At 46.2% G+C, this 13,931-nt stretch overlaps 6 protein-coding genes across 6 annotated transcripts; 2 read left to right on the top strand and 4 right to left on the bottom strand.

The window, feature by feature from the left end:
• Positions 1-3: 3 nt before the first annotated feature.
• On the bottom strand, positions 4-1,039 carry BJ212DRAFT_1256933 (S-adenosyl-L-methionine-dependent methyltransferase; the record flags this gene model as incomplete). The annotated part of the gene is made up of 5 exons (XM_041329821.1): positions 4-364; positions 414-514; positions 572-785; positions 834-914; positions 972-1,039. The coding sequence occupies 5 exons, from the start codon at positions 1,037-1,039 to the stop codon at positions 4-6; spliced, it is 825 nt and encodes a 274-aa protein (XP_041200074.1).
• Positions 1,040-2,119: 1,080 nt separating this feature from the next.
• BJ212DRAFT_39829 (uncharacterized protein) lies at positions 2,120-2,885 on the bottom strand. The gene is made up of 5 exons (XM_041343100.1): positions 2,766-2,885; positions 2,641-2,715; positions 2,530-2,589; positions 2,284-2,363; positions 2,120-2,230 (listed from the first exon to the last, which is right to left on the bottom strand). Exons 1-4 carry the CDS (start codon positions 2,851-2,853, stop codon positions 2,308-2,310), a joined length of 279 nt encoding a protein of 92 aa, XP_041200075.1. The 5' UTR covers positions 2,854-2,885; the 3' UTR covers positions 2,120-2,230; positions 2,284-2,307.
• A 1,122-nt stretch (positions 2,886-4,007) lies between these two features.
• BJ212DRAFT_1311068 (uncharacterized protein) lies at positions 4,008-4,427 on the bottom strand. The gene is made up of 2 exons (XM_041334001.1): positions 4,281-4,427; positions 4,008-4,227 (listed from the first exon to the last, which is right to left on the bottom strand). The coding sequence occupies exons 1-2, from the start codon at positions 4,293-4,295 to the stop codon at positions 4,012-4,014; spliced, it is 231 nt and encodes a 76-aa protein (XP_041200076.1). The 5' UTR covers positions 4,296-4,427; the 3' UTR covers positions 4,008-4,011.
• Positions 4,428-5,325: 898 nt separating this feature from the next.
• BJ212DRAFT_40264 (uncharacterized protein) lies at positions 5,326-6,525 on the bottom strand. Its single transcript, XM_041343112.1, has 5 exons — positions 6,261-6,525; positions 6,084-6,212; positions 5,895-6,031; positions 5,758-5,848; positions 5,326-5,702 (listed from the first exon to the last, which is right to left on the bottom strand). Exons 1-5 carry the CDS (start codon positions 6,475-6,477, stop codon positions 5,473-5,475), a joined length of 804 nt encoding a protein of 267 aa, XP_041200077.1. The 5' UTR covers positions 6,478-6,525; the 3' UTR covers positions 5,326-5,472.
• Positions 6,526-7,413: 888 nt separating this feature from the next.
• Positions 7,414-9,304, top strand: BJ212DRAFT_1311072 (uncharacterized protein). The gene is made up of 7 exons (XM_041334002.1): positions 7,414-7,505; positions 7,563-8,071; positions 8,120-8,281; positions 8,344-8,480; positions 8,533-8,620; positions 8,673-9,220; positions 9,282-9,304. The coding sequence occupies exons 2-6, from the start codon at positions 7,867-7,869 to the stop codon at positions 8,903-8,905; spliced, it is 825 nt and encodes a 274-aa protein (XP_041200078.1). The 5' UTR covers positions 7,414-7,505; positions 7,563-7,866; the 3' UTR covers positions 8,906-9,220; positions 9,282-9,304.
• Positions 9,305-10,877: 1,573 nt separating this feature from the next.
• Positions 10,878-13,555, top strand: BJ212DRAFT_1294562 (uncharacterized protein; the record flags this gene model as incomplete). Its single annotated transcript, XM_041332216.1, has 11 exons — positions 10,878-10,960; positions 11,171-11,246; positions 11,292-11,438; positions 11,481-11,724; positions 11,774-11,903; positions 12,132-12,232; positions 12,330-12,492; positions 12,544-12,645; positions 12,715-12,973; positions 13,028-13,084; positions 13,247-13,555. The coding sequence occupies 11 exons, from the start codon at positions 10,878-10,880 to the stop codon at positions 13,553-13,555; spliced, it is 1,671 nt and encodes a 556-aa protein (XP_041200079.1).
• Between the last annotated feature and the right edge of the window lie 376 nt (positions 13,556-13,931).

Genomic DNA, 13,931 nt, shown 5'->3' on the forward strand with positions numbered 1-13,931 from the left:
AGTCTACTTCTTCCTAGACACCACTATGTAAGTCTTGTATGGATATTGATACGTGCCCTCCTTCTTGTTAATCCAAACTCTACCATCTCCTCGCTCGAGGATACCTTTGACGTCCTCCACTACCTTGGCCTTTTCATCTGGAGGGAGTACAGCAATGTAACTTTTACTCTGAGCGCGATCCGTAACAATTTGCTCGCTAGCGAGAAGATGATATGCCCACTCTTCTTCCTCCTGAGGATGGAACAAGGAGACATACTCAGGTGTAGAGAACGTCTCCCTCCAGAGACCGAGACGAAACTGGGGCGTCCCTTTCTCATGGGCCTCGATGCGGTCACGGAGTTGAGCAACCCAGCCTGCACCGTCTCTTCAATGCTGTCAGAAGAATTGATACAAAGAAAATAGCAGAAGCGGACCTGTCTTCAAGGTTCCATATAAACACAACTGCGCCGTCCTTCTTCAAAATACGACCGAATTCAGCCGATGCTTTCCCATAATCGGGGCACCAATGGAATGCCTATACGTCCGATGAGTTAATACCTGCACCTACCTTTATATTGATAATACTACTCACCTGTGCGATAATGATAAGATCTGCCCATCCGTCTTCCACACCGGTGTTATCAAATGTCCCTTTGACAATAGAACTGCGATTATCATCGACAGTCTTCGTCCATACATCACGCATGCCGTCGCTAGGTTCGATAGCTCTCAGCGTACCAATGCTCGTAGCCCACTCAGAGTGAGCTAACAAGGCACGGGTGAAAATACCTGTCCCTGCCCCGATTCTGAAAGCCAATTGAAGGGAGGAAGTACAAGTAACGTGTGTGACTCACTCGACAATGTTCAAAGGTGCTGTGCTCTTTGATACTTGACGAATGTACGAAAGGCACTCAGCTGGGTACGAAGGACGAGCCCTACGCACAGCTTATGTATTAGCGCAGTGTGGACCACGCAGATGGTAGTTAACTCACCGATCATATAGCTCATTCGTCCCAGTGCCGAATCCTGTCTGTGCAATAGTATGGACCTTTGTCGACATGGTGTGCGTGAGCCTTAAACTTAACGTAGAAGACGCGAAAACGAATTGCTGAGCTCGCAGAGATACGAGGCCAGTGATCATGGATGGGGCCCGAGAGCCAGTGCAGAGGCGTTATTTATGTGCATGGCATGTCGGAAACCCGTACGATCTAAAAGCGTGTGACAGCAAAACGGTGAGGTCGCCGAACTGCCGAAAGCTCCTGAAAGTAAGTCTAACAGCTGTACTATTAGTAATTACTACCATTCGTCCGAAGATGTAATCGAGTCACCAATTTAAAGTCCAGGGTGGGGACCTCTACCGAACTTGGAATATCAGGAGCGGGCCTTCAACGGGCCGCCAGGTTTATGTACTCTTCGTGACACAGCTTACGAGATTGCATCCTGACCACCTGTGGCGTGATACGTCGTCGGCCTGCGCGCCTTGCTATCTCGTCATATGTACTGGAACAGTATATCGATGGGTACCCTCTATCCGAGGGGCTCTCTTTCATGTCATTACTTTTGTCTGGAATGTTTGTAGGTCCAAGGTTGGTGACTTCCAAATTTCTTGCCTAACCACTGGGGAGCTCAATTGAGGTCTCAAATACCAGTAATTCGACTCGCTAGCCGATGTACATTGCTAAAAGAGACTACCGTAAGTTAAGTTATTCATCAATCATCCCCTTCCATACTTCCACTGCCCTTCCTCTAGTGCCAGTCTGCCACTTAGCACAACATGAAGGAATCGTGATAATTAGGTGATCAATAGTTTAATACCTGTTGATTTCATCGCTGAAGCATGCTGCTGGCTACAGCCCTTAACTCATTCGCGGCAACGGTGACCCCCTCTCCCTGCTCTGAACCTCATCTGGAGTCGAAGCGACACATACGACTGCCGTCTGGCATGGCAGCGGCGATTTATCTTTTAACTCCCACACCGCCAATATTTGGCTACACTTCAGGCTAAGTATGTCCGACATATGGTCTTCGACCCCAAAGGAAAATAAGTGATTTTATTTTATTTTGAAAAAGAATATCAGCCACAATTATGGGATGACTCAATAATATTGTCAAACTCGACGCAGTAAATTTTCCCTCGTGCGTTCTCAACATTTGCTAGGGTGGCCCCACTTTCGCTCAACAATAGTGGATACCTTCCGGTTCTCCCCAACTTGTGTTAGTGCTGCATCTTCTCTGCCACTGCTGTGTAATACTGCATTAGCATGTTAGTAAAGATATGTCATCGTCAATTAGATGAATACTTGCCGGAACATTCCTGGTGCTCATGGCCTATTTGTCGTCGTCGTAGCTAATTGGGAAGTAGACCCCAAGAGCCTCATCCTCGGCTGAATAGGTACGTCAGCATTTTCGTGTTACAAATGGTCATGAATACTTGCAGCGCTTCTTATCGTCGTCGTCATAGCTAATTGGGAAGTAGACCCCAAGAGCCTCATCCTCGGCTGAATAGGTACGTCAGCATTATGGTGTTAACTGACGGTCATGAATACTCGCAGCGCTTCTTGTCGTCGTCATAGCTAATCGGGAAGTAGACCCCAAGAGCCTCATCCTCGGCTAAATAGGTATGTCAACATTTTTGTGATACAAATGGTCATGAATACTTGCAGCGCTTCTTGTCATCGTCGTAGCTAATCGGGAAGTACACACCACTGGCCGCCTCATTTTTGCGCTTTGCTACGGCTGCATGATATGTTAATAACTACAATGCTACTGATGTCGTGAATACTCGCAGGAACCCGTAATCACTCCTGGCATGGGGTATGCTACCGCAAGAGCCACCATGGAGACGAGTGCATTAAGCAAGAGAGAACGCTGCATGTTTGAAATCAAGGTTAGAGGAAGGGCTCCCTTCGTCAGTGCCTACGTTAAAAGTTCAGAGGTCTGTCTTATACCTTTTCGTAGGTTCGCTTAACCTGTCGGACCTTGCTGGAATACGACGTGGCACGACGTTCAACTGACCTACTCCAGGAAGCACCTTGCACCTTCATTTGTTTATTATACGGGTGCATGACGTGCTGTTTGTGACGCAATTATCGAGCTATGCATGAGCATGTCACAGACAGCGGCAACCGGTATCTGACAGCGTTAAAACATACCAAGGGCCAAATTGGCAAGACTTTTATTAATTGATAATAATAATGAGCAGCTTGGCCCACTGAGTCACTACGACTCGTCTGCCATTTCTGCAGTAACAAAGGTTCAGGGCAGTCATATAGCATAGCCCGTGAAACTAACGATTGCCTCAGGACCTGGCCCATGTCCCCGAACTGATAATGATAACTGTGCATCAAGCTGAGTCGAGATGGGTTGTCAGTGACAGTACAAAACTGTAACAGGTGACCGTCTTACAGGTAAACGTATGGCGCGTGATTGATCAACTTTGGAGCTTTGGAATATAGACCTGGAATCTTGACGTGTCGACGCTTAATGAACTGTGCAACGCACATTTTCAATTTCTCAGATCCTCTCATGTCAGAATCAGGTCATACGACTCGGAGATAGGGCCATCGCCTGGGAATACTAAGCGTGAGTGCGAATGAAGTCATACTGGTACTCCACTCCAGCCCGTCACGAGTACGGGCATTTGAATGCGTATGCATTTGCTTTCATACCGAAGCAGTGGACCCAGGCCGTGATCATGATGGTCATTTTTCATGTCTTTGGTCAGTTGCCGAGGGTCGTGCGACTCATGCCCTGTCATGCCCCGTAGTACGCAATGTATACCCCCTTTATGTAGATCCGATTTGTGTCCATTGGGAGAGGTACTCTATGGTGCGCGTCACTTAGCCACCACTACTTTTGAACAATGTTCTCACCCTCTTGAAAAAAAATCTGATTTTTATTTCCTCTTGTAAAAATGATCCTTTCAATGAGTAGAGTAAAGCTACAAGAGGAATTTTTGATTGAATCAAATCTGAGCGAGTTTTATAAAAACAAAAGGGATGATTTGGCCACCTAAAGTACTATGACTCCCCATCAATCGAAAATGCGAGCCAATGTCTCTGGAATACGTCTGTGAGACTTGTACTTTGTAGAGCTGAATTGCTTAACCTGAAACTGGGCATCCTTTGTGCTCAGACCTGTCCGATATGCCTCCATCCAGCAGTGGAGCTCCCTCAAATTTTCCTCAAGCTCGCTGCCCTCCAGCTCGCAGAGGCTATCGCACTCCGACCTTTCGCTATCAGCATTCGAGTCTGTTTCATATTCATCACCTGTATCTGACCAATAACAACTGACACCCCCAGTATAACCACACTCATACTCGGAGTCCAGCTCTATTGGGTTAAGCTCCCTGCCACTGAGTTTGGACGGCTCCGATGTTTGTTCCTGCAACTCGGAATAGGTTTGTGTGGGGGTGGCTTGAAGAATGGAGTTACTGTGCTCGGCAGTTGGAGCTGACCATCGCGCGGCCCTAGCGTGAGCAGCTGCTACCTTCCTGTGGTTCTTGGGCATCAGAGACTGGTAAAAACAACATCTGCACTGATAAATTGTCGTTGTCTACTGTAGCGCTACATGTTTCAAACTAATATCGAAGCATCCGTTGGAGTTGCACGCGCAGAACTACGTAGGGTTAGGGTTTAAATTTTTCTCAGATTGATTTGGCCACTGTTCAAAGGTAGTGGTGGCTAAGTGACGCACACCATATGCAGGATGCCAGAGCGTGTTCTCGTACACTTATGCAGAGTGTTACAGGAATCCATTAAGGTGCGAAGTATTTCTGGGAAGAATGGATCAGTACTTGGTGGTTGTCAGACTATTCTTCATATTTGACTATACTTATTATATCCTTGTGATGGGCGAGATTCCGTGTAGGCGAGGTTTAGGGCGGAATTATAATATTAATGGAGGTATGATTTGATCAAGCCGAGATCTTGATGCCTTGGCATGAATATGCACGTGAAATGTATAATATGGGACGTTACTGCAGAGCAAATCAGTTCGTTCGTTTCCCTGACAAGGGTACCTCACCTGGGCCAAAGGTGTTTCTCAAACGGCGCGTGGCGATGACAAATCGGATAAGATGGGCAGTGGCTTCAGGATCTGAGATTGGGTATGGGTATAGAAAAGGTATTACGACCTGAAACACATTAAATAATATTGAGGAATGTGTCTCTCTCTGGTACTGTGCATATTCTACAAGAAGATAATAAACCACACCTGCGAACCGTATGTCAGGCTAGCTACTGTGTATAATTATATCAGCAGACATAAATGTTGATCGCAACCGCTGTCAAGAGTTCTCCCGATGATCGTAGAACTACCTTGTTCGGTGAAGTCGTCGACTTTACACGATATTGAAGGGCAGTTTATTGTGCGACAGCCTGTAAGTACTATGGAACTCAACTTATAGCAAAGTTATGCGTCTTCGTGGTTACATTTTACATTCGTGGTGTGATACTATGCTCCCTGTGGGTCCTCTATGGGTCGAGAATACAATCAAGGGGGGGAAGGAAGGTCAACATTACCCTCTTGGCGGATCAACGTCGAATGAGGAACGTAAACACGGTGTCCATCTACCCAATCCAAGATTTTCTCGAGGTCCCTACATTGATGAGGAACGTTGAAGTTTGGGTAAGGATTATCGAGTCCCTCAACCCAATCGTAAGTAACTATTGTTACATCAGAGCGGCACATAATGACCTGTCTGAGAATTTCGACGCAGTGATCTGATGTACAACATTAGCAGGCAGGATGTAGGCTGGGAGGCGACAGTATGCTAACCAAGATGGATGCGCCATCCGTCAGGTGATCGGACGAAGTCAGGATCGTGTGCCGTGTAATGGTCACCCCAAGTGGATTGGCGAACCATGTTCTATAAGGGGTGAGTAAAGATCGAGTAGCCTCCTGTTACGACTGACTATGCAATGGAGCTGGTGAATGACCTCTACTGTCGCCAGATAATTTCCGCCGTACTCTTCCGGAAACCTAGCCATGAATTGGGCAGGTTCTTCCCCTGTTCTGAGTAGTTGTTCGAGCGTCATAGCCAATAGGCGCCCTGAAAAGATTGTCAATCAGTAATGACCTCGATAGTAAGAAAGATATGCAACCATCGGCAGTCACTCTATCCCAAGCTACTTCGAGATCTGGAGACGGACTGCCGCGATATGCCGAACGATGATCCCAACTTCCATTGAACCTCACAATGCCTTTAGATTCAATAGCCTCGTTTGCTGGAGCTGTGATGGGTCAGGAAGGCATTTCAGTCATGCCGTATGTCCACCTACAGTACAGGAGTATGTCACCCTTCAAAGGTGCCCGTGCCCATAGCGTGAAAAAGAGAAACGTTGTGGATATCAGTACACCATGTATGAGCCATAGCGATACGTGAAGGCAGCGGGACTTTGAATGAGATCCGGTTTCTATACCCCTATGGAGAAGCTTCGCATCCTCGTCGTCCGCTCCATGGACAGGAGAATACTGAGCAAAATATTCTTTGCCCATACCGTACGGAGGAAGAGGAGGGATCAGATGGACACATGAATCGGACAGGCAGGACGAAACTTTGAAGCACTTGCAACATACGGCCTGTGGACCTCGGAGACCCGGAAGTGCCAACAATTGGATCTGAACTAAGACCCTGCTTAAAATTTCGGCTATCCTGTGCCATCAGATCTCATTGAGCTGGCATAACATACGTGCAACCTTTTCGAATCGACACATTATGACAAGTAGATCTCGGTACCAGATTCTGGGCACTAGTGTTGACGGAGAATCAGCTTTTGGGTTGCTCAGTATACGTTGAAATTTCGAATTCATTGTGCTCGAAGAACATTCCCTGGAGATGTCAGCTCATGGCTATTTCACTCGCATTAGTGGCCTTGGATCGCCGACGACGGGACGGGCACAGTGGTAGATATGGTAGACGGACCATTTTCAGGAGAAAGACGTCCCAGGCAAGCCCGAGTGAGTGCTTCTGCTGTCCATATTCGTTCCAGTATTTGCTCATATATGCATACTCGATATTGGTATGTTTTTGCTTGTAATCTTGGCACTTCGTGTAAAAATTGATGGGTCCAATAATGGGTGAGGTGCAGTCCGAGATTGGCAGTCCCGAGAGGTGGTGAAAATATGTATATATGAAGCACAGGAGGATGTATCTATAGATTCTATACCAATCAGAATAAGCAGAACCAGATGAAGGACAATCGATTATCACTGAGCAGTTAGGCTAGTCCTGAGTCCATGGATTAGGGATTCCGCTACGTCGAGCTGTCATATCACTTTTCGGCTGCCTTGTATTCTGACGGGAGGCACTGGTCGGTCTTCTGAGAAAACCTAGATCATTTGCCGCGGCTGGCAGAGTATGCAGCCATGTGAACTACAAAGGGTATCGATACAAATGATTTATACTGTGAGAAAGTTATAGATACAGGCCAACTTCAAGTTGAAGGTGCCTTTAATAAGTTCCATCATGATCTCCTCCCGAACTTCATTATTTTGTCATAGCAAGTATAACATCCAGTGCATATGTGAACTTTTTGATCCGAGTGGATGACCTTTAATTAATATCGTGATCCAACTTCCAGGATATGGGAAGTTGCCAGCAAATCCCCTTCCCAGACAATATGATCGAAATGACATTTCAATATTGATCGACTCGTTTGGTGAGTAACGATCTTGAGAAGCGTGCCAGATTCCTTGATTACACGTTTCAAGTTGTTGTGTAGTCATCACTAGCTCTCAAAACAGGCTGCAGCGCGTTCACAACATGATATCTTGATATCCATCCTCCACATCAAAGAATCACAGTGAAGCATTTGCACGTAGTTTTCTTGACTATATCTCGCCGGCTGTCGTATTCAGCTCTGAGCAGTAGACGCAGCTGCTAACATGACTCAAGATTCTCCACACTCTCCTGTTGATGTTGATGAGGAGACAATCTTTGGTGACGTAGACAGGCCCGGTGCAAAACCTCATCTCAAATCTCGCATTCTTTGCCTGTGGCCTTGGTTAAGCATTGGTTCACTTATAGTCACATCTGTGTTCTCCTTCACGCTATGGATAACCACCCCTTCTGCTCATCTTGCTATATACTGTGAGTAGTCAGATGGCACTAGATGGTCAAAATGTTGACCAATTACAGCTCCAGCGAGTGCTGCCGTCGAGCCTGTTGTTGTAAGGTTCAATGGAACCATCGATTTCCCTTCTATCTATCGTATTAACGGTGGACCTCTCGAAGCTCCCGATTATCATGGCCCTCCTCCCCCAGAACTCGATGCTGCTTGGGCCAGGATTTCTGACGATGGTGTGGCATTCAATCTTATTCCATTGCACTGTCGGTCGTTATTCACTTCCATAAAATCACAGTGCCACCAATCCGGGTTACGATTGATGACCTACGTAAAGCTGGAGAAGTAGATCTACCAGCGAAGGTCAAGTATCCACAAAGTAACGGTGGAGGTTTCATGGCATCGTTGGAAGTCAATCACCAACTGCGTTGTCTGGTGAACTATGCTACACGTAGAGCCTGGTCATGTTTGGCTGATAACTCTGTAGAACTTCCTTCGCAAATCCTCTTGGCCCGACCATTACAAGTTGGATCCCTGGTTCCAGCGGGACCCCTCAGTAGTTCGAATGCATCTCGGTAAATTTTCCTCCTTACCCGACATACGTCCTGCTCATGGCAAACACCTAAGACGACTGCATCGAACTGATCAGGCAGTCTATTATGTGTGATGCCGAGGTCGCTATGATCACGTGGGACTGGGTAAAGAACCACACGAAACCCTACCCTAACTTCAACACCCGTCATGCATGCAGGAAATTTGACAACGTCATGGACTGGGCTGTCCAACATGCTGATCGATCCGAAGTTACTCGCATGGAGGATACGATCGACCTCCCTTTCCCTCATCAGTATAATACATGATGCGTCTTGCGGCATGAGAGACATCGCACCATGGTAAGCTACTTAATGATCGCACATGTTTGAGGTGATTGGTGCGAAATGTGACATGGAGTGACGTGGAGAGGCTATAGATGCCATCTTCCACGATGTAGTGCTTGCTTGACTACCAGGGGACTAACTGAATCGTGAAAACTAGGGAGCTAATAATTCGATAACTATTGACTTAACGTCTCCCAAGCATATCGCTGGTTGCAGTCCTGAGCCCCTTCAGCACAAGAGACCCATCTCTCTGCTCTGAACCTTGCTTCTCCAGTACTCCAAGAACATAATCCATAGCTGTGATGAAGCGCTCGAGTTCAACAATTGAAGGATTCTGCATATTTTTTTGGTCTCCTACATGGCATGGGCTGAATTCCTGCGAGGGACCTAGAAGTAGTGGGGCTGTAGGGCCAGATACCACTGCAACCTGCCGGAAAGAAGGCGGTCTCCGCGAGTGCGTCATCGACGGAGATGGTAGAATGGCGGACGCGTCGCTATCGGAGGTAGTATGGCTATAGAAGACAGGACTTGGGAGTTAAGGTACTGGACTCGGACACCCGGGCCCATTAAGCAAATATAACAGAAAACTTCCCTTAAGCTAAGGGACGATGAGACATGAAAGAACACCTGTGAATCATTGCGCATGCTACTCCATGAGAATCACTGAGATCTCCATCGACTATCGTGAACTCGGCAGGCATACTATTCAATGAGCACTCCACTGACGAATTTACTACAAACAACGGATGTTTTAACGTCGCGAACGAGAGCAATAACAAAACGTCGAATATTGACTCGACAGGCAAACTGAGGCGACTACAGCAATGTGCCAGAGTCAGTGGTCTTGAAGGCATCGCTGCATAAACGACAGCAAATGAATTGACTCGAGCCTATTCGAGCAACAAGGAGCATGGACGCGAGAGCCGGAAGTACATGATTTTAACTTGCTGCTGGGTATCACCGAGCAGTGCAACGCTGTGTTCCGAACTTCCAGTAGTATGTGGAACATCAATTATGCAACCATCAAGATAAGTACCACGACGAAACGGACTTCGAACAAAAAAGGGTTCGCCTGCTTCCTGTATGAAGGGCGCCAGCGGACAAAATTTGTATGGGTTTGATTATCAACGCTTTCACTTTCCGGTCGTGCGAGTTTGCTTTCGCAAAACCAACTTTCACTTTCCGGAACATATGATTATGTTTCCGTTTCGGGATATTGTGAGTTTGCTTTCGCAAAACGAACTTTCACTTTCCGGAACGCATGATTATGTTTCCATTTCAGGATAGATCATAAACTTATCTCTTTGATGATAGCTTATGCCTCTGATATCTGCACATGTGCAACGACGACTTGAGTTCCTCATCCTTCGACCTTAGTTTTCATGGAATGATGGTAAAGTGCACAGGCCAGTGCCAAAAAGTGCGAAAACTTGAACAACTCATGTTCTCTTCTGACCACATCCAATCAACCTCATTTAAGTGTGCAGCATGCCAAGTCTACAAATGTCCCAGTGCTGTCATGGAAGTGGGTGTCACTGCACTGGGTACATTGAGATGTTGGGGGTAAGTTTCTGAATCCATCTTTGATGTGAAGCTGATGATCTTGTTAGACATGTGCCTGCTCACATTCTGAGCAGGATCATGTGGTCATGGAAGTGCTGGCCCTTCCTCCCCATCGTTGTTCAGATTCAGCAGGACAACAATTTGTGACAGTGCATATTCAATATTTATGCATTCTAGCTTCAGACTGAAATGTTGTCAGAATGATTCTCCTGCAGACCCTTGAGCAATGTGTTTGCTGTGTGCTAGTCCATATTATGAGCATCTGCCACTTGCACCACTCCATCAAGAACCCAGCACACCCTCCTTTTCCAGCAGCCACCAACTCACCACAAGCACTTCCACAAATCTCTCCTTGCCTTCACTTTCAACTCCAGTCGCTTTTCCCAATCCCATGCACAGCTACCTTCAGCCTCCAGCCTCACCATTAGCATCAGTTTCAACCAATACTGGCCTACTTCTTGCACCAGCAAATATGTCAGCAACTGGCACCAGATGGCCTGCTGTCCCCCTCACTCCATGGAGTCCACCTGGACCACCAGTACCAGGAACCACCAATGACTGACATCTATCAACTCATGGACCTAGTGTTTCTCCATCACCCCTCTCAGTGATCCCAACCCTTCGCAGACATCAGGCAGCATAGTCTGTTAATGCTGTTGCCTCTTCTTTGACATGTCATATCAGTCAAAACTTCAGGTCATCAAATGTCATCCAACAGCGTGAAGTCACAAAGTACCTAGTGGTGGTACATCCTGAGCCTGTGAGTTGTCCACCTGTTGTCCTGATCTTTGCTTATCTGTCCTAGATGCATGGCACTGTTCACACAGAATATGAGCAGCTGTTCAGAGAGATGCATGCACTGATTCCACAAAAAATTGGAAGTTTTATCTTGCAGGCTCGCAACTTGGGCCTCATGTTTCAGATTGAAGGCAACTTCCAGAAAGATGACACAGTAGGTTTTTCATTCCATCACTACCTCTGTTCACACTTTGAGACTGCCAGCCTCATACTTTCTGGATCAAGTTCACCTTCATCATCAACTGGCCGACTAACACCAACCTCTCAGTTCCCTTGGTCATTCATGATGACAGGAAAAGGGCAATGTTCTGCACATGGGGCTAAGCTTCTTCCTTCAAGATCATCACCTGAACATGTGATGCATAGAGACCTTCAAAAGAATGGATCTAGACTCCCCGTGCCATCAGCACCATACCATGAGCATCAGCTTGTATTCATCCGTGAGTCAATCCTTACTCAAGTGCTATCCTGCTGACATTATATTTACAGTCCCTTTGTGGGATATCATTGCTGGGCCAGTCAATGGCCATGGCATGCACTGCTGTCTGGTGCCTCAGAGCTCCATGAAGACCTTGAGGAGATCAACTGCTCTTCTTTGTGTATCACTGACTCCAAGGAGGTATGCACTTATATTTGATAACAGGAACAATACTCAGGAGAGCATTACATTTGCTACAGCTACCTGATGTTCCAGTGGCTGATCAGACCAGGCAATCAAGTCTTTTAGATGCCCTCCTTGTTGCATCTGCATCTCTGCCATCACTTTCTAATTCTACTCTGCTGCCAGCGACTGGTGAACCTTCATCTATACCTGCATCTATACCATCATTGGCACTGACATCACCAGTCTCTTTGACTTCATTGGCCTCCTCTCCATTGGCCTCCTCTCCATCAACCTCCTCTCCATTGACCTCCTCTTCATCAGCCTCCTCATCATCAGTGTCTGTGGTAGCTGCTTGTGCAGTATGGCGTGCATGGTGCACCTCACTCAGACACAATCTTGACTCCAGTAGAGTTGCTGCTGGACTTCAAAACTGTGTTATAGATATCACTGCCCCCAGCACTATGCTAGCTGCTCAAGGCTTCTTGGCAGTGTGCAAGACTTTTTGTCAAGTAGGCACCAGTGATGAGCCAATTTTGCCGGAGGATGTGGAGATAACTGACTGCATGGCCTTGAACATGGTCATAGGCTTGATAACTGCAAATATGTAGGTTCAACCTTGTTATCATTGTCATAACTGCTAATCAACTTGTAACAGAGGGCATGGTGTTGGAAATGGTCCTATGCATACCTTTTGGGGCACCTTAATCACACTCATAACACAGTATTCTGGTCATTGGCAACTCATTTCTGATACTGGGTATTATGTGCCAACAGTAACATCACTTCGCCCATCAGATGATGACATTATTTTGTTCTGTGCCTATAGTCTCATCATCTGCACTGGATTCATACTGGAGATGGAGCTTCTTCCTATCTTGCCCCATGTACTTGTATACCTGCTGGACACATATCAAACCTCCATAGCACAACCATTTTTAGATGTTGTGTCTCCTGTGACAAGTCAACATCTTTGTTCATGGCCACCACTCATCACTGTCAATCTTTCCACAGGCCACAGGGAACTCAATGTCACATTTGCCTGTGACCCATACACAATGATCCTGGAAATAGATGGTACAGTACAGGTAGATCACTGATCACTGAACAGATGATACACATCTAACCTATCTACATTTCAGATCAGTCAATTATGCCAGCTGTCTGAAGCAGTGCAGGAAAGCCTTGGACAGCAGCTGGTATGACATATGATCTTTGGGAATGAGATGCCTCTTGTACATGGACTGCACCCAGTCTATGCTGCTCTAGGGTCTGCATTTGATCATGTCATCCACAATGACATGAAATTTTGTGACATGAGTCAGTGATTTAGCATTTGGATATTTCTAATCTACTATCAGTACTTTCACATCAATGGCCCTGGCTCCACCCAATCTATCATACAAGGGATGTTTGCTGGTCATACACTAACCTCCCCTGAGCAAGTCATCAACCTCATTTCCTATCAGCCCATTGAGCAGTGCTCAATCCATTTGTGCATGGGATATATTCCAGATCTGGACTATACTACCTTAGCTGAACAGTTCATGGAGCATCTGAAGTGCTACTTGTGTGGCCATGGTGCCCCTTATGCTTTAGATGGTAGTGCTCTCTTTGAGGAGCCATCTCACAGTAACGACACTTTGTTGAGATCCCACCTGTTCTTGTGAAGCTCCACTGCACATGAATATCTTCTGATTAATCCAGCACAAACAATCAATGTACAGTGGCTCAAAAAACTGTCCACATGTTTTTGCATTTTTTACTATTTACAATATTGTGTGAGAATACATAAAGACCTCAGTGACATGCTGATACCATATTGTGGTGCTGCTTCAGGGCTTTGGATTGAGCACCACATCATGAGAATCAGAGGAGACATGGTGGAGATACAAGGCTTACAAAATCATGACTCATGTGGACAGTTTTTTGAGCACATATTAAAACTATATAAATCATCATTTATGACACCATAACAATCATGCCACCATTAAATAAATTATAAAGTGGTGTCATTATGTCATTTTAAAACCATATCTAACTATA

Source organism: Suillus subaureus (assembly GCF_016647635.1).
Source record: "Suillus subaureus strain MN1 chromosome Unknown BJ212scaffold_1, whole genome shotgun sequence".
Classification (NCBI taxonomy): Eukaryota; Fungi; Basidiomycota; class Agaricomycetes; order Boletales; family Suillaceae; genus Suillus; species Suillus subaureus.